The following is an 18,549-nucleotide window of genomic DNA, read 5'->3' as shown; positions in this document are numbered from 1 at the left end:
AACGTGGGGCCTGAACTCAGGAACCATGAGATCATGACCTGAGCTGAAGTCGGACACTTAACTGACTGAGCCACCCAGGTGCTCCTTCATTCTGATTTTAAACAAAATTATTATTCAGCTACCCTTGTGGGTCCCTGAAAGCATCATGGACGATAGGCACTGTGCTTCCTGTGCCTGGCAGGTAAGTTGGCCTCGCTACAGTGAGATGTTCTTGAGTCCAGCTTTGTCATACACTTGAGACATGCAGAGAGAGAGGAGGTGTGGATATAGTTAAAAAGATTTAACCCTTCTTAGTCTGTCTATAGTGAATAGTGTCTTGGATTAGTGCCTGGTGCCCCGTGTCTACCAATTTCTTCCTGCACCTATCTTCTCTACAGAGTGAATCCTTGTAGCTCTCTTTCAGGCCCAAGCCTGTTTTGGTGGATCACTTGAAGAAGGATGGATCTGTCGGAGCTTGGAGAGGCTGCAGCCTTCCTTAGAAGAAACCAGGCTGAGCTGCTTTTGCTACAGGCCATGGCCTTTGATGGTAAGACTTGTGGTGGCCTCTGTCTTCACTTTATTTTACTGCTTCTGGGTAGCAGCTGAGATACTTGATTGGTTGAGAAGAGTCATCCATCCTGGAACCTAACTTATTTGCTTGGGATGCATTCACCTCTATGGACCTTCGAATGAGTAAGCAAGGAGCCAAGTGGCCTGGGTAGGGATGAGTCTGCAAGGAAGAGGAGGACAGCTGGGAGGCAGATCAAGCCCAAGCCCTGCTTACTCCCTTTCTCTTTGTGATAGCACAAACACTCCTGGGAGTGGGCCAGATAAAGCCTTTCTCAGAAACCCCTTAGTATGGGTGAAAACAGACAGGGGCCTGGGACTTTGACCATGGGTAGGGTTGATACATTCCAAGGAAGAAGGAAGGAAAAGCTTTGGGGAAGGCAGGGGAAATGGAAGTTTTCCCTGGCCCTCCTCAGACTTTTCTAATCTTGGAACTTTGCCCTCTGCTTGTCTTCCAGGTCAGCAAGGTCACTCAACCAACACTCAATAAGAGATAATTGGGAGACTTGCTCACCCTGATGAATAATCTCTTGGTAGTTACAGGCAAGGACAAAGGTTAATGAGGATTTACCCTCAAGATAAAGGCTGAGTTCTACATTAAAATCTCTAAATAAATGTCACATTTCGCCCTCCTTTTTTACGTGGCTGGGCTGCATAGTCATCTTCTGAATTTCAGCTAATTAGAGATTTCAACTCAGATTCACAGTGTGATCTAGCATCAAGCCACCTACATATCTTAATTCCAAAATTATTCAACAATGTAATATAAATACTGACTGAGTGTTGTTCTAGTACCCACAATTAGTCAACATTAGACTTTAAGATGACCAATTACAATTCAAACCAGTTATGTAGGACATTATATTTCCATCATAGACCAGTCCTGGATCAGCTCCCAGTTTCCAGTCATTGGATTTCATTACGATGATTGGATTTTAGAGTAGCTAATTATAATCCATCAAATCAAATACAGTAACAGAACTATCCCTGAGGTCAAAACTGGTCATGCAGAAGCTTATCACAGGTAGTCAGATAATGAAGGACAAGATTGCAGAGGTGCCAAGTGAGAAAATAAAAATTAGGCCAAAACATTAGAGATAATTGGATGATGCATTTAATAGAATTAGCACTGTAAATAATTACTTAAAAATAGCAGTAATTTTTCATTAATTTTTCATTGGCCAAATGGTTTTCCTCATAGAAATGCAGTAGCAGCAAAAAAGATGACAGTAAGCAAAAGATTTTCATCCTTCTGGGGGAGTAGACAATGGAGTTTGCTTTTTTGAACTCAGGCCAAATGGAAGCAGTGTGATCAGAGTATTTGGCAAGTAGTCTTGGGTTCACATTCCCTGGCCTTGACCCTCTCCAGCTATGTAATTAGAGCAAATCACTTCACTTTACTAAGGCTTTGTTTCCTCATCTGTCAAATAGGATGGTGATACTTGGATACTTGCCCTGCCTACCTTCCTTCATGGGGACCTACTGTGACAATAAACATGAAAAACAAACACAAGACATTGTTATCTGACCTGGGAAGGAAAAGTAGAATTTCTGGGTGTCAGGGAGAAAGTGTGCTTTTAGAGATAAACACAAACACCATTCCAAAGCTAAATGTAGATGATTTTTATGTTAGAACCCATAAACAATCTATTTTGAATGGCTACCAAACTGAAATAGTATTACTACAATCTTAATCAATAGTATAGAAAAAAGACTGGAAAGAAATGCTTCAGATAGATGATAGTGACTATCTCTGAGTTGTTCCATTATAGGTGATATTTTTTTTCAGTTTTATTTATTTATTTATTTATTTATTTATTTATTTTGGTAATCTCTACACCCAACGTGGGACTTGAACTCATGATCCAAGATCAAGAGTCACATGTTCTTCTGACTGAACCCATGGTGCCCCATGGGTGATTAAAAAAATTCTTTATGTTTCTCTACTTTTTCAGTTTTCTCCATTAAACTCACATTGCCTTTATATTAGAAAAGATATTTAGTCATCTAAAAATATGAAACCATATAGACAAACCTCCTGAGTTTACAGATGGGAAAACTAAGGCCCAAAGAGTTGTTACTAGCAAAGCCAAGACGAAAATCCAGGTGGCCTGACTCAAAACCATTGCTGTTTGCATTTCCATCTCTGCAATTATTCATGAATGCAAAAAACTTAAAACTTAAAACTTAAAACTTAAAAATTGAGTTCTTTTACTTTATCTTCAAAACATCCCTGTTAGGGACTGGCCCTCAGATAGGTAAGGGTTTCCAGAAATTCTCCCTCACCATTTCCAGGAATGATAAAAGAAAGGGTTAACCATGAGGCAGGTGATGAACCTAATCCTGAGAGAAAAATTGAAGGAAAAAAGCTAAGCATATAAGAGACAGGAAGCATGATGTAATGGAAGAGCTCTGATTTAGGAGGTGGGTGATCGATTTAATTTCTAGAGTCATTATTCTAATGCCACTAATTAGCTATGTGACTATGGACAACTCTCTTGATCTCTTTTCTCAGGTTTTTTTCTAAAATTAAAAAAAAAAAGTGGAAATCCTGCCAGGTATATCCATGTTTCTTTCAAGTGATAACATTTGGTGTAAAATGCAGTGCATTTATTTACCTTAAACACACAAAATTTATGCAAAATAGGTACTTTTTGAAAACATGCCTCTTTTCATAGACATAACACAAAGCAAAATCCATTTTTGTAAAAAAGAGACCAAAATAATAAATATAATGCAAAACCAGCATTTAAAATGCAAACGACAAGTAGAAGCAAATGCAAAATCAGTTTGATAGGAATATAAAAATCTTCTTGCCCAGCAATTCTAGTGGTGAATTGGTTGTAGTTAAGGAAACAGGGAAGGGAGAACAGTGAAGACTGGGACAGCAAGAAAGTGTGCAAGAAAATTCTTTGCAGAGACAAACACGGTGGAAGGAAGGGCGAATGCTCCCTCACCTCACCTCACACTGTCCCCAAGTCCTACTGTCCACCTCTGGGGAGAGCCTCTGGTGAGGGCTGCCTGTCTAGCACCAATGAGGCCTCCTAACTTTTGTTTCATGTATTGGGGTGGTGGTAGTGTTGGAGTTGGCAAGACCCACCCATGCCATGGTTGTAATGGGGCTCCCCCTATTCATGAGTTCGGATTTTCCCTCTTTCAGCCAAATGCTCTCCTCTCCCTTCCCCTCTATCTACTTGAGGATCTGTGACTTGGGACTTCCATGAGCTTCTGGTAAGACTCGCTTTCCCTTAAAAGTAGTTTTCTTATTCATCTTCCCTGGCTATCTGTCTCAGGTGGGAGAGAACCTGAGAAGCATCTAAGTGAGGCCCAAAGAAGCTGTCTCAGGTGTTATAAGAGTGTTTCATTTTACCCGAAGCTTCTTATTGGTTAATCGCATTGTGGAGGGCTGCTTTACTTAGGAGTGGGGCATGGAAGTGAGGAGGCCAAGGAGAGAAAAACAATATATAGTGGGAAATAATATGAAGCTGCTATGCTGTATGGCAAAAATAACCCATATTCTCTTCTCTTAATCCCACATCTCTAATTCTACCATGTAATTTTCATAGCAGGCTTTTATTCCAATATTAAAAATAAGGTCTAAAGAAAGCCAGAAAGGCAGAAATGTCCACTAACCTAATTTTCACTTAGTTGTAACCAGACCTTTCTTAGTGAAGTGTTTTGGAGGGGAGCTGGGAAGGGTAAGGCACCAAGACAACCACTCAGGACCTGAGACTATGAGTGAGAGGTAAGCGTTAGGGTTGGGAAGAATGGCTTATAAGGTGTTGGCCAGTAATTGTCTTGTAGCAGAATGGTCTGTGATGTTCCCAGCCTCAGCTTGCTCAAGTGTTTCGTGTTCCTACAGAGTCAGTGTGCGGGGCTATCTTCAGGATGCGCTTTGATGATTTTATCTAACTCTGCAATTTCCTGTATTGGTGATTCCAAGTCACCAAGCAGAACTAGCAGAAATGATATCATATCTATCAGTACAAAAGTGCCCAATGTATATTTTGTACAAATACTATGGTTATAATCTTTTTTCTTCCTCTGTAGGAAAAAAGAAATGCTGGATTCGTGATGGCAGAAATGCATATGTTGAGGCTGAGGTTAAAGGGAGTGAAAATGATGGCAAAATAATCGTTGAGACGACAGATGGAAAGGTAAAGGGATCTTTCTTTCATCTCAGGGATAACTAAGTTCTCCATTTAATCAAGTAATTAAATATGTCCTTTCTCTAATAGTTTAATTAGAAACCTAGTGTAGGAGGGGCGCCTTGGTGGCTCAGTTGGTTGAGCATCTTTTGATTTCGACTCAGGTCATGATCCCAGGGTCTTGGGATTGAGCCCCGAGTTGGGCTCTGCACTGAGCGTGGAGCTTTCTTGGGATTCTCTCTCTCTTTCTGTCCCTCCCCCACTCGTGCACGTGTGCTCTCTCAAACAAAACAAAACAAAGCAAAACAAACAAAACAAAACAAAAAACCTGGGGAAGGAGATGCCCCAGATACACATTTGGAAATTTCATACATCTTTGAGAAGCTGCTCCACTTCCTATCAAAGATTCAATGACAAACACTGAGTAAATCAGAGTAAAACAATTGCCAGGTGGTAAAGATCATGGACCCTAGAATTCACAATTCCACTTCTTTCATCAATATTTCAAGTTTTGTTGTTTTCAAAAGGTGCCCCTTGCAGTGAATAATGACCTAAAGAACTCTGAAGCAAGTTTTGTTCATAGGATTGAGAAAGAGAGGGATAATTTGACTAAGAATAGCACAGTGCCAGAGAAGCCAAGAGATGAGTCATGGTCAATAATGCCAAATATTAGAGAAGGCAATTAAAGCCTTGGGAAAAGAGTTTCAGAATTAGGAGGTCACTTATGACCTTTGAAAGAGGTTAGTAGGGCAAGTGTTGGGCATAAGTTAGTCTGTAAGGTGTCATGGAGGGCATGTGAAGTAAATGTGTAATGGCCTTCAAACCCTTCTCCCTGTCACTAGGGCAGCAGACAGTCCATTCTCAGGACCTTCACCCACATTACTGAACTCAGGTTACCTGCCATTCCCATGGTGGTGAACTGGACCCTATTATTGGTCTGACTCAAATGAACAATTCCTGGTAGATTTTATAGATGATTCCTTGCCCATATTGTCTCCAATCTCCTTCCGATTCTGGCTCAACTCCATAACAAACAGATGTAACCATTACCAAGAAAGTTCCTCCTTTTTTGCGCCCTTATCTTTGCATCTGGGCAATTTATAATCTAAAGCATTGCCATTTGAGTTGTAAAATTCTGGAGGCTACTTATAAATTATTATGTATCGTGTCTTAATAGGTCTTTTTGGCAGTATCTGGACCTTAAAAATCCCAGAATAGCTAGATTTTATATGATTAATGTAATTAAGGGAAAAACTTGGGCATTATCAGCAGGAACATACATTGGTGGCCAGGAAAAAATTGAGAATGTCCTAAATAAAGAAACAGAGGGGTCCTTCAGCCTTGGGACTATCTCTTATTAAAAGAGAGAAAGTAGATTTGAATGTCTCTTTTCCATCATTGTTTATGACAATTTTTTAAAAACAACTTAATTGAGATATAATTTACATATCATATAGTTCACCTCTTTAAAGTGTGCAATTCAGTTTTTAGTATATTTAAAGAATTATGCAACAATCACTGTAATCTCATTTTAGAATATTTTCATTATCCCCAAAAGAAATCTTGTACCCATTAGCAGTCACTCCCTTTTGTCCCCTCTGATCTATGTTATTTCTCTACAGATATGCCTATTCTGGAATTTCAGATAAATGGGATCATATAACATATGATCTTTTGTGTCTGGCTTCTTTCACTTAGTATAATAGTTTTCGAGTTCATTCATGTTTTAAGATATATCAATACTTTATTCCTTCTTATAGTTGAATAATATTCCATAGTATGGACACACCACATTTGTTCATTCACCAGTTGATAGACATTTAGGTTGTTTACATGTTTTGGCTATTAAGAATAATGCCACCATGAACACACATGTGCAAGTTTTTATGTGGATGTATTAATTTCTCTTGTGTATATACCTACGAGAATTGCTGGGTCATATGGTACCTCCTATATTTGACATTTTGAAGAACTTCCAAAATGTCTTCCAAAGTGGCTGCATCATTTTATATTCCTGCAGCAATACGCAAGGGTTGTAACTTCTCTACATTCTCACTGACACATATTATTATCTCTTAGATTATAGCCATTCTAATGGGTGTGAAGTGGTATTTGAGTGTGATTTTATTTGTATTTCCCTAATCACTAAATGATATTGAGCATCTTTTCACGTGCTGATTGGCCATTTGTGTATCCTTGGAGAAATGTCTAATCAAACCTTTTGCCCATTTTTAATTGGTTTGTTGCTTTTTTTGTTGCATTTTAAGAGTTCTCTATATATTCTGGATACAAGTCCCTTATCAGATATATGATTTGCAAAGATTTTCTCCCAGTTTTGTCTTTTCACTTTCTTGATGGAGTCCAACCCTATTTTATTAGGCTTCCAAATGAGAGGCTTTCTTGTCTGAGCATATGTTCCAAAACTGTGGCCTTTCCACAGTATTTAAGGTGATTTGTAAATATAATATGGCTATAATTATGATTTTCAAAAGAAATCGTAGGAAGAAGAGCATGAAAGCAATAAGTTAATGATGTAGAGAGAAGAGTCTAAAGGGGTTTGCTTTGTCCTGTTTGTCCTTCCACCATGTGATGATGGTACCGTTCACCTATTCCTCCTCTGTCTCCCTAGCTCCAGCCTTCTTCCTCCTGATGTTAGAAGTAACCACACTTTTCATAACCATATGAACAGTCTTTTTAATATCAACAGCGGCAACAAAGCCAGTGAGTGTAGAATAATACTTATGGAAGAAAGTTGACAATGAAAGAAGAGAGAATCGGAGCTAAGGGGAGATATTTAAAGATGCAAGAGAACCTGGTTATGTTCTACAGAAAAGGAGTCCTTGAAATATGGAATTTAAAAGGATTCAGAACAAAAGGGATTACTATTGGAACAATGCTGAAGCAGACTTTGGGTAGGAATTTGATCAAGATTATGGAGAATGTGAGAAGAAGCCATCACCAACTGGGATTAAATGGAGTCATCAGTTGATACCAATGTTTTTTAAGCAAAGAAAAGGGCTATAAGAGATGGTGTTAGGAAACTTTGAGAGCAACTCTAGACAACTCTTTGGTTGCAATACATCCATTTTCATCAGGAGATCAATATTTATTGAGTACCTACCATGTCACATCACATTATACATCACATTATAATAGATGCTTTAGTAATTATAAAAGAAAACAACATCAAAACTCCTTCAAGTGTTTATAATCTAGATGAGAAATAGTCTAACATAGTTAATTATTAAAACATACACAAGAGTTAGTGTCAGTATAGTACAGGTTGTTTATATGGTAAAAGATTTTTTTAAAAATGAGCTAAGGGAGTGGGGAAAGGTTTGAGGAAGAGGATAGGTCTTGAACAAAGTCTGGAAGGATTCATCTGCCTCCTCAATCCTTCTATCCAAATTCCTTCTTCCAAACCTAAACATTAAGAGAGGTGCCAAATCATATGCAATATGATGTGTGTGCTCTCAGAGGCAACCAGTCAGTAAGGAGCCATAGGATTAGAGCTCTGCAAGATAGAATATTTTGATTCAACAAAAACTTTGTTAAACTTCATCTTCAGGCAAGGAGTGATCATGGGCAGGAGAAATTCCTGTTTCTTTCATTAGGGTGGGTTAAACTTATGTCCCCATCCTCTCATGAGGCATCTTTTTCTCGACTGTTTGAAGATTCTTTGCAATGCATGGCAAAATGAAGGAACATAAAATAGGAAAATACATATTATATTTTTCTCTTCTCTGCAGAATCTGAGTGTCAAGGAGGATGAAGTTCAGCAGATGAATCCCCCAAAGTTTGAAATGATTGAAGATGTGGCAATGCTGATGCATCTCAATGAAGCATCTGTGCTGCATACCCTGAAGAGGCGCTATGACCATTGGATGATCTATGTATGTGTACATGCTTTACTGTGAAATATGTTGGCACTCATATTGGCAATGTCTCAGCCCTCTTTTGGATAAGCGCTTACCTTGAAATTAAGCATACTCACATGGGGATAATTTTTTAAATGTTTTTATTTATTTTTGAGAGACAGAACATGTATGCAGGGGAGGGGCAGAGAGAGAGGGAGACAGAGGATCTGAAACAGGCTCTGCACTGACAGCAGATAGTAGGTAGAACTGAAGAACTAAGAGATCATGACCTGAGCTGAAGTCAGACGCTTAACTGACTGGGCCACCCAGGTGACTCACATGGGAATAATTCTTGAGGAATGCCCACTGGAAAGGGATCTTATCTTAACATTTCCCCAATTTTAATTTGTCAACATTCATATCCCTTTCCCTAGGTTGTCAAGCTAGAGTAAAGGCATAAGGCTTAGAGCCAAATGCTAGTTTTGTCCGAATGCTAGTTTTTTCACTTACTAGTCTTTAAGTTTCTTAACTTCTTGAGGTCACCTTATCTGTAAAATGGGATAAGAATGCTTGACTCTCCAAGGTAACCTGAAGGATTAAATAAGAGAATGTAAAACAGACAGTGCAGTGCCTGTCACCTAGTTTGGGCTCAGTAAGTGGAATGATTTTTTCATCATCATTAAATTGGTGATGGTTGCTCAAATTCTTTGATTTACTCAGAACCCTTTCAACAGAAGCAGCACTGAGTAGATTGGGCCAAAATGGTGGCATTTGGGATCCATTGCGATAGAAGCCATGAAATGTAGTCAACTTGCTCCTTGGCACTTTGATTTACTACATGACTATATTAGTTCCCCTTGGAAGCTGTAACTACATGACTATATTAGTTTCCTTGGATGCTGTAACAAAATTATTACAAACCAGTTGGCTTAAAACAACAGACGTTTATTATGTCACAGTTCTAGAGACAAGAAGTCCAAAATCAAATCAAACCAGCAGGGTCATACTCCCTTTGGAGTCTCTAGGGGAGAATCATTCCTTACCCCTTCCAGCTTCTAGTGGCTGCTGGCATTCCTTGTGGCCACACCACTCCAGTCTCTGCCTCTGTCTTCACATCACTGTCTCTTCTGTGTGTCCGTATCTACTCTCTGTGTGTCTTATAAAGACACCAGCCATTGGATTTAAGGCCCACCCACATATCATCTTGAGATCCCTAACTTAATTATACCTGCAAAGATCCTTTTTCCAAATAAGATCGCATTCACAGGTTGTGGGGATTAGGATCTGAATGTATCTTTTTAGGGGTCACAATTCAACCATTATAGTGACTCAGTGACCCAAATGAACTACTCCCCCTCAGTGCCTTAAAAACCAGGTTCCAGATCTTATTGAAACACAAGCCACCTTCTGGCCTCAAATGCCTGATGGCTGCTCAGCCTGCTGATGGCGTGCTCTCTGTCAAAAGGTGTGTGTGTCAGACATGTTAGTAGTTAGCACATCTCCCTGGGAAGAGGTAACCCCAGGTCCTGCTGCCACTCTAACCTGATTCTATCTCCTCTTGTTATAGTCCCCTCTCTGTAAGAATCTAAAAGCTCTCCTCCTTTTAGTTCCTTTATGAGTAAATATTTCAGCAAATGTTATCTGGCAGTGAGAGAGCTGACAAACCTGGAAGTATTTCTAACCTGTTTTCTGAAATCTTCTCTGATTTTTCCTCAGACATATTCAGGTCTCTTCTGTGTGAGCATAAACCCTTACAAGTGGCTTCCAGTGTATCAGAAAGAAGTCATGGCTGCCTACAAAGGGAAGAGGCGATCAGAAGCTCCCCCTCACATCTTCGCTGTTGCCGATAATGCCTTTCAGGACATGCTTCACAGTAAGTGGCTGCCCTACAAAATGAAAGGTAAAAATATCTGATCTACTTTTTCTCCGTGTCACTAAGAGTCACGTAGGCATTGTGAACAGAGCGTGGCCTTTACAGTTACCTAATCACTTGAAGCCTCTGTTTCTTTTGGATAAAACATGGGCAAAATAGAGCCTGCCTCCTAGGGTTCTGGAGACGATTAGCTCACACGTCAAATTAAGTGAGATAATGCATTGAAAGTGCTCATCCCAGTGGCTGGCCCAGAGTAAGCCCCCTGTAGATGGCAGCTTTTATTACATAAAGCTCCTGCTAGACTTTCTGGCACAAAGAAGTTTCTCTGTAGCTATTGTAGCACCATGCTTCTTAAAAGGCTTAAAATGGCAAAAATGTCAACCATTAGTCAGTTATCATTTGTATTTGGAGCAAGAGAATAGGCCTGAGATTTGTATGTTCTTATGACTGGCATATATAGGGGCAAGGGAAAAATCTATTTTACTCTGTACTATTTAAATGGTATTTTTTTTTCCAACTGAGAGCAAATCCTTTCCCTTGTGTCTGACTTCAAACTGCAACCAAGGAAATTTTGAATAAGTTTGCCAATACGTAGAAGCTCTGGCAAAAGAACGTTCTGACATTTTCTTTTCTTTTGTAGCTCGAGAGAATCAGTCTGTACTTTTGACGTAAGTGTTTGCCTTGCCTCTTCTTTTTGGCCAGCCGTGAGAGTTTCAATGGAAACAGACACCTACCTTTCACTGGGAATAAAACATAAATTCACTGTATTTGAATTGTTTGCTCTTTAGATACAGAATACATTCTAGGCAAGAATAAGATACTCAGGAAATTGTCATAACACTTTAGTCAGTGATTACTCTAAATTTGGTACTAGCTAGACTGCTTCCACCATTTTAGTAGATCTTTTAGAACTCGTGGTGCACAAGCTGATTTTAGTCATCTTCTTGTTGGAGAACTCCCTGTCCATATAATCATTTTCAAAGGTCTTTGGACTGGCTAATTGGACAGAGAGAATGAAAGTCCAATGGGTGTGACCACATAACATAGAATCTGCTATTATCTGGGCAGTCAGATTGAGTAGACCAAGGTATATTAAGTAGTAGGAACTAAGAGATGGTGAAACTTGGAGGAAAAATGGAAGGAAAAACACTTCAGTGATACCACATTGTATGTTAATTTTGATGAGAAGAGCATTGATTGGCCAGGTAAACTGTCAGCATGGTGGCTAAGGGGAGAGGCTAAGACCTAAGAGGCAGTGAAATGCTAAAGTTGTTAGTCTTCCTATGCAATAATGTTGCCACCTCGTGTGTTGGGCTCTCCATTGGCTCTAGTCATCCTGAGAAGAATAACAGTCTCAGAATCTTGCAGCTAGATGAGTAGTTAGTGTTCAGCCTTTTGCAGAGAAGGTAGACTATTTCCTGGAGTTTCATACAGATAAAGGCAGACCTTGATCTTATGATGCTTTGAGTGATGAAGCTATCACCACTGTGTTTTCTTCCCACATTACAAAGTTAACTGGTTATCAAAGGTAAAAGGGAAGTCTAAAACCCAACTGCCAGGTGGAATGATTGGTAGGCCCTCTTCTTAGGGAGGGGGTTGGACCTAGCCATCTGATAGCCTCAATATGTAAAAATCCCTTGAACAGTTGGTAATGAGGAGACCAGTCTTTAATTAATAGAGGTGCTCTTCAGCTCTTTGTTAACAGGACCATGAGGAACAGGCTTCTGGTTTTTATAAAATCTTTAATCTTTCTGTACTGAGTTTTGATTTTTGTTCGTGCTGTTTTTAGAGCCTGAGATAGTCCTTCCCCTTCTCCCAACCAATTAAATATCTACATCTCTTTAAAGTTTTCTCTTAAGTTCCATTTTTTCCATAGAAATTTCCCTTCTTGGGAAAAATTTATTTAACTTTCACTGCATTTGTATTCTGAACCAGTTAACTGTGTCATTGAATTTTCAATCACAGAGGAGAATCTGGTGCTGGAAAGACTGTGAACACCAAACATATTATCCAGTATTTTGCCACCATAGGAACCATGGGTGAATCTAGGGAAAAGCTGGTAAGTGTTCATATATCTTGGCAGGAAAGATGAAGTGGTCCTATCTGCTGATCATGGAAGTTCTGCCTTGATTACTTTTGGGGAGAAAAGAGGAGACAAGAACCACAGAACAATTAGAAAATTTTAGAAAAGTCTTTTTCCCCCATCTTTGCCTCTTGAGAGGATTATTAAGTGCTTCAAACCAATAACTCCCAAATATAAAATTACATAATTTGTTTTAGACTTGCTTCAAGGGTTTAGTCTTTGTTGATTGAACCCTCTGAGAATTACTTTTAAGATCTAAACCATCTTCCCTAAAGGCTAGGGTCATCAGTGCCTTGAATGGCTACTTTTGATATTTCTGAATTCCTTTAGCTATCATGAAATGTCAAACTCCCACAGATATGCACCAGTAAAAGTCTGCTTCCTTCACCACTATCCCCTGGATCAGATCTCAAATGCCTGGTGGACATACCCTCAACTTTAATCATATTCCAGGTTCTATTTACCTTCCCTCTCTATTTAATTAATTTTATCTTTGGTGATTTTTAATTTAGCTTATTTTGTTAAGCTCCATTAACATGTTGATGAGTTTCATAATAATTTGAGAGTAACTAGACCATGAGAATCGGTATGCAAAATAAAATTAGATAATTCTGAGTGGGACTCAAAATCAATGAGTTATTGAGCTGTTAGAGCCTCTTATCTTTCTATGTCTGGCATTGTTATTTTGCCTTTTCAATTCAATCCTGGATCCATCCTGCTGTTTTGCAAATAAGAAGTATATCAAAATAACAAACTGGTCCAATTTTCAAACCATAAAAAGTTTCTTTACCAACCCCCACATTTCTGAATTTGATTGATTTCTTTAGGTGTCATTGAACTGTTATTCACTAGATATTACTTCATTTTTGTGTGCATTTTAGATTGTTTGGTGTGAGTTTGTTTGGTGGAGCCATTGAGCCTTATGATAATATATAACACATTACATAATACATAACACTTCTATGAAAATCTTTGCTTAAATATCCCCTTACTTATTTAAAGGATAGTAGACCCATAATACTTAGAAGCGACATAGTATTTATAAATTTATAAATGCCTAAATACTATAAACTACATGGTTGGTTACATAGTTAACATACATTGTTAACAGGACCATAAGAAATAGGCTTCTGGTTTTTATAAAATCTTTAATCTTTCTGTACTGAGTTTTGATTTTTGTTCGTGCTGTTATTTCTAGCCTAAGATAGTCCTTCCCCTTCTCCTAACCAATTAAATATCTATATCTCTTTATGTCACAAGTCACTGCTTGACATGGACTGCTAGATTACTTAGGAATAGTAGCAAGGTAAAAATTAATTTAATAATGCCAAGATTCTGTTCTGTTATCTTAGGATAAATTCCCAGGTGTGAGAATTAGATGGGAAGAGATGGAGATTAACAATGGGGAAAATATAAGGAATGAAACTTGCTTGGAAATAGGATATAGATCTCTATGTTCTTTTCCCACTTAGGCTAATGCCAACCAAAAGAGAAGCATTTAAAATAAATGAGCTCCCACATATATTCACAGAGGCATTGTATATTAAGACATTTTCTCATACATCTATTTTTCTGAGTTCCCATCCCAAAGTAACGTTGTATTACCAAATCTGGAAATGGTTTTTAGCTACTGGTTATCAAAACAAGAATTGGGTCTGGCCTAGGAATGGAGGGTTTATCACATTACAGAATTTTGCTGAAAATTTTATCTGTTTTATTTCTCATACCTGCATCTCAGGGGACTTTAGAAGATCAAATCCATGAAGTGAATCCTATCTTGGAAGCATTTGGAAACGCCAAAACCCTTAGAAATGACAACTCCTCTCGTTTTGTAAGTAGCATGATTAAGCATCATATCAGAGTCTTTAATTTTGAAACAAATGATAAAATTCATGTCTTAGCACATAGGTGTAAAAAAATTTCTGGAACACCAAAGAGGTCTTTGATTAAAGTTTATAATATTGTTAAAGTCTTCGAAAAAGAAAGAGATCAGTTTCATCATTAAGAAATTAAAACTACATACAAATGTGCAACCTGAGGAGCTTCTATTTGGTCAGTTTCAGGAAGAAAATATTTAATAATTTCAAATTCCTTTCCACTCCCAGTAAGGAAGCTTACCCAGCAAATTCCAATAACGCTTTATATTTTATTACATTTTACAGATTTGAAAGTACTTTCTCTTTCATAATTTCCTATACTCCTTATAACAAATAGATTTAGTAAGCACTTCCTAATTCACTTAGTATAATTATTGTTTCTACTCTTGCCTATGGCTCCCCTACCTCTGTATATTTTCCATGGGGAATTTTTTTGTTGGGAGACAACATTTTTTAAAATAGCTTTTGATAGCTTGCAGCCCCAGGATAGAGAAAGAATTTGGATTTCCAACCCTAGTTTCACAAATCCATTTTATGCCAAAAATGAGTGGCAGGGAGCCACTCTATAATTTACAAGGAAATTTGCAGAAGGCTTCCTGTTTGAATCTTTGGGCACAATTACATAACACCTCATGCTGATTTGGCTAGTTTCCATCCAGGGCCTTAGCACTGCCCTGCCTGTGCTTACATCTGCTTGTAATGTCTGGCTGCATAGCAGGTGCTAATATCGGTCCATAAAACAACTGCTAGATTTGGGATTGATTAGAATGTGAAAGCGTTTTCTGCTGAAATGTGAAAAAAAAACTGGAAAAGAAGAGGGGGAAAGGAAGGAACAGAGGGAAACAGAGGGAAAGGAAAAGAAGATAAAAGAACATAAGACAGGAAAAAGTAAAAGAAAAGGAAGAAAGGAAAAAACAAGTAGAAATAAGGATAAATGAGAAGGAAAGAAAGCAATTGAAAAAGAACAAGAGGGGTGCCTGGGTGGTTCACTTGGTTAAGCATCTGACTCTTGATTTTGGCTCAGGTCATGATCTCACTGTTGTGAGATCAAGCCCTGAGTCAGGCTCTGCACTGATAGTGTGGAGCTGGCTTGGGATTCTCTCTCTCTCTTCTCTGTCTCTCTCTCCCTCTCTCCCCATGCTGGTGCTTGCTCTATCTCTCAAAATAAATAAACATTTAAGGGAAAAAAAAGAAAGAAAAGGAACAAGAGTGAGAAAAAAGTTGGAAGGATAGAAGAAAAAATAGAGAAGCAAAATCTACAAAGATGGATGAATGGAAGGGAGAAGGAAAGGAAGGGAGAAGGAAAAAGGAAAGAGAAAAAGGGGTCCAAAAATCAAGAAACTCAGGTTAAATGATTTCAATTAATACTGTGTATATATGTATGTATACATAAATGTATGTGTATAAATCCACATATATGTGTGTACTTGTGTGTGTGTGTGTGTGTGTGTTTGTGTGTGTGTGTGTGTGTGTGTGTGTGATTCCCATTGCCTGACATTTGTTAACTTAGTGGCTCAATCCCAGTGCTTGTAGCCACTCTCCTTCCCTTGCCCAGCTGCTATCCTGCTCTGACTCCCTCTTTAAATGGATGACCTCCACCAGCTGGCCTTCTGCCTGGCACTATCATCCCCATCCTGCAAGATCTAGCTGCCACTGATGCTTCATCTTATTTTTTTTATTATTATTTTTAATGTTTATTTATTTTGGGGAGATAGAGACAGCGAAGGAGGGGGAGAGGGGCAAAGAGAGAGGGAGACACAGAATCTGAAGCAGGCTCCAGGCTCTGGGCTCCACAGAGCCCGACGCAGACTCCAACCCATGAGCAGTGAGATCATGACCCTGAGCTGAAGTAGGATACTTAACTGACTGAGCCACCCAGGCATCCCCCACTGAGTGTCTCCTTAGCTGCTTGTGGCTTCTGACATCGGATCTGTCACCTCTGGGCAGCCTTTCTGTCCCATTGGATCCTGTCCTATGGCTTTTCATGAGAAGAAAGGAAGGAGCCCCAACTGTTATTTATGCCAAAGTAGTATTTTTAAAACATAAATGTGATCACATCATTTTTCTGCTTAAAATCTCCCAGTATCTTCTGAGCACACATAAAATTAAATCTTACTCCTTCCTCTGGCCCACATGGCTTACTGATATGGTGCCTGGTGACTGTCTACTTCTCAGACTCCTTTTACTCACTGAACTCCTGCACAACTGACTTTTCTTCTTGATTCAAGACTCACCAAATGTCCCTGTGTTAATGCCATTGCATTAGCTGCTTACACTTAGAATCTAGAAGAGTAAGGACCACACCTATTTTTCTAACATGGTATGTCCATGGCCTAGCAGGTCTCCTGGGTCATAGTAGGTGCTCAACAAATGTTTGCTGAATAAATGAAAGAGTTCGCTGCATGGAGAATAGTTTTCTCATTTTCAGATAAGAACACTGAGGCCCAGAGATGATTCAAGAACACCCACAAAAATACACAGCTAGAAGTCGGCAGATCTGAGACTAGAATCCAGGACCACTGCCAATCCTGGTGTCATTCTGGCTTGCTCCTAGCATTAACTGGTGTCATCTCAGAGCCATGTTGCATTTTTCTTTTAACTTTGGGGAAGTAGTAGTTTGAGAGGAATGTGTGTAATAAAGCCATTGCAACTGTTTGGAATGTTTCAGTAGGAGACCGTGTTTTGTGTCCACCTAGGGCAAATTCATCAGGATGCACTTTTGTGCCAGAGGCAAGCTGTCATCTGCAGACATCGATATTTGTGAGTAGCCACTATACTATTTGATTACTTTTCTTCTAAGTTTTGCAAGAACACCTAAGTATGAATCTTTATCCTTTTCTCATCCTGCAGATTTGTTCGAAAAATCCCGAGTGATTTTCCAGCAGCCTGGAGAGAGAAACTACCACATATTCTATCAAATTCTGTCTGGAAAAAAAGAACTTCATGGTGAGTGCATTATTCTGGAGCTTAGGGACATACTAAAACAAAAGACAGAAGTCAGATTACAGACCTGGGAAAGGATTGCTTAATAAGTCTCTTAGCCTCTTTAGAACTCAGTTTATTCATCGTATAAGGTAAATAATTATTAAGCCAATCATAAAACCAATGTTCTATACTTTTATATGGCTAGAGAGTAAATGTTAGCCCTTTCCCCCCCTATTTAGTAGTGTTTGGAAGTGGGTAGGATGCCCAGCAGGCATAAATGAATGTGTGCGTGTGTGTGTGTGTGTGTGTGTGTGTGTACACACACGTGCATGAGAGAGAGAGAGAGAGAGAGAGAGAGAGAGAGATGTGTGTAAAAGTATTAAATAATTTAAGGCCTTCAATGATTAGAAGATTAGAACCACATGAGTGGTATAGACAGGAGGCCAGAAGTGGGAGTCACCACTATGGTGCGTAGTGGACAATGGGAGTTTTATAAAGAAAGGAGGCTTTGGGTTGGGATATAAAGGATGGAAAGGGGATTTAACCAGAGTGAGTGGAGGATATTTCCTATGGGAGGAACAGTGGGTACAGTGACAGGAAAGGGTAGGGCAAGATCATGCAGCAGAGAGACCCGGTTGACTGAAGGAAAGGATCTGATATAGGAATAGTGGAGATTTTATTCTGATGGTTTCTGAACTCAAGGAGTTGGGAGGGCGTGTGTATGTGCATGCATCTACATGTGTGTTATAGGGGGAGGGTAATAGGAGGTCATGATTTGTTGAAGGCAAGGACAATGAAGCTGGTGTGGTGGGCAAGAGGGATGGAAGGTGGAGATCCTAGACGGAAGTGACGATAGCAGCCCTGCTGTGAGATGACAAGGTATTGTTGAAGGCAGTGTCAGTGGGAATGGGAGAAAAGGAAGTGGATTCATAGAGGAATAGACAGGTCTTAGCAATGACTATAGGAATGAGGGAAAGTGAGGAGTCAAAAATCCTCCCAAGTTTTATAATTTGACAAGGATAAAGGTAGTGGCATGAACAGAAATGAAGAAGTAACTTGTGTGGTAAGAGAATGAACTTCATGTATTCATTCAACAAATACTTATTGTAGGATTGCTGTGTGTGCACCAGGCACTGTTGCTTAAGCATGGGTGTTGGAGAAGATATAAGACAGGTCTCTGCCCTTGTGAGCTTACATTCTAGTATGGAAGACAAGTAATAAGAAAGTAAACAAAGAAATA

The 18,549-nt window shown here is 39.1% G+C and overlaps 1 protein-coding gene across 2 annotated transcripts in view; it reads left to right on the top strand.

The window, feature by feature from the left end:
- Positions 1–321: 321 nt before the first annotated feature.
- The window catches only part of MYH15 (myosin heavy chain 15), a 146,719-nt gene continuing 128,491 nt past the window's right edge, over positions 322–18,549 (top strand). For both annotated transcript variants that reach the window (XM_043594075.1, XM_043594074.1), the window contains exons 1-9: positions 322–526; positions 4,597–4,703; positions 8,444–8,587; positions 10,268–10,424; positions 11,065–11,092; positions 12,390–12,483; positions 14,246–14,338; positions 17,081–17,144; positions 17,235–17,330. In XM_043594075.1, the coding sequence (XP_043450010.1) occupies positions 439–526; positions 4,597–4,703; positions 8,444–8,587; positions 10,268–10,424; positions 11,065–11,092; positions 12,390–12,483; positions 14,246–14,338; positions 17,081–17,144; positions 17,235–17,330 (871 nt within the window). In that variant the 5' untranslated portion in view covers positions 322–438. The remainder of the gene's footprint in view (positions 527–4,596; positions 4,704–8,443; positions 8,588–10,267; positions 10,425–11,064; positions 11,093–12,389; positions 12,484–14,245; positions 14,339–17,080; positions 17,145–17,234; positions 17,331–18,549) is intronic.

Source organism: Prionailurus bengalensis, chromosome C2 (assembly GCF_016509475.1).
Source record: "Prionailurus bengalensis isolate Pbe53 chromosome C2, Fcat_Pben_1.1_paternal_pri, whole genome shotgun sequence".
In the NCBI taxonomy this organism is placed as follows: Eukaryota; Metazoa; Chordata; class Mammalia; order Carnivora; family Felidae; genus Prionailurus; species Prionailurus bengalensis.
The sequence above is the reverse complement of the archived record's forward strand: the minus strand, read 5'-3'. Positions and strand labels throughout refer to the sequence as shown.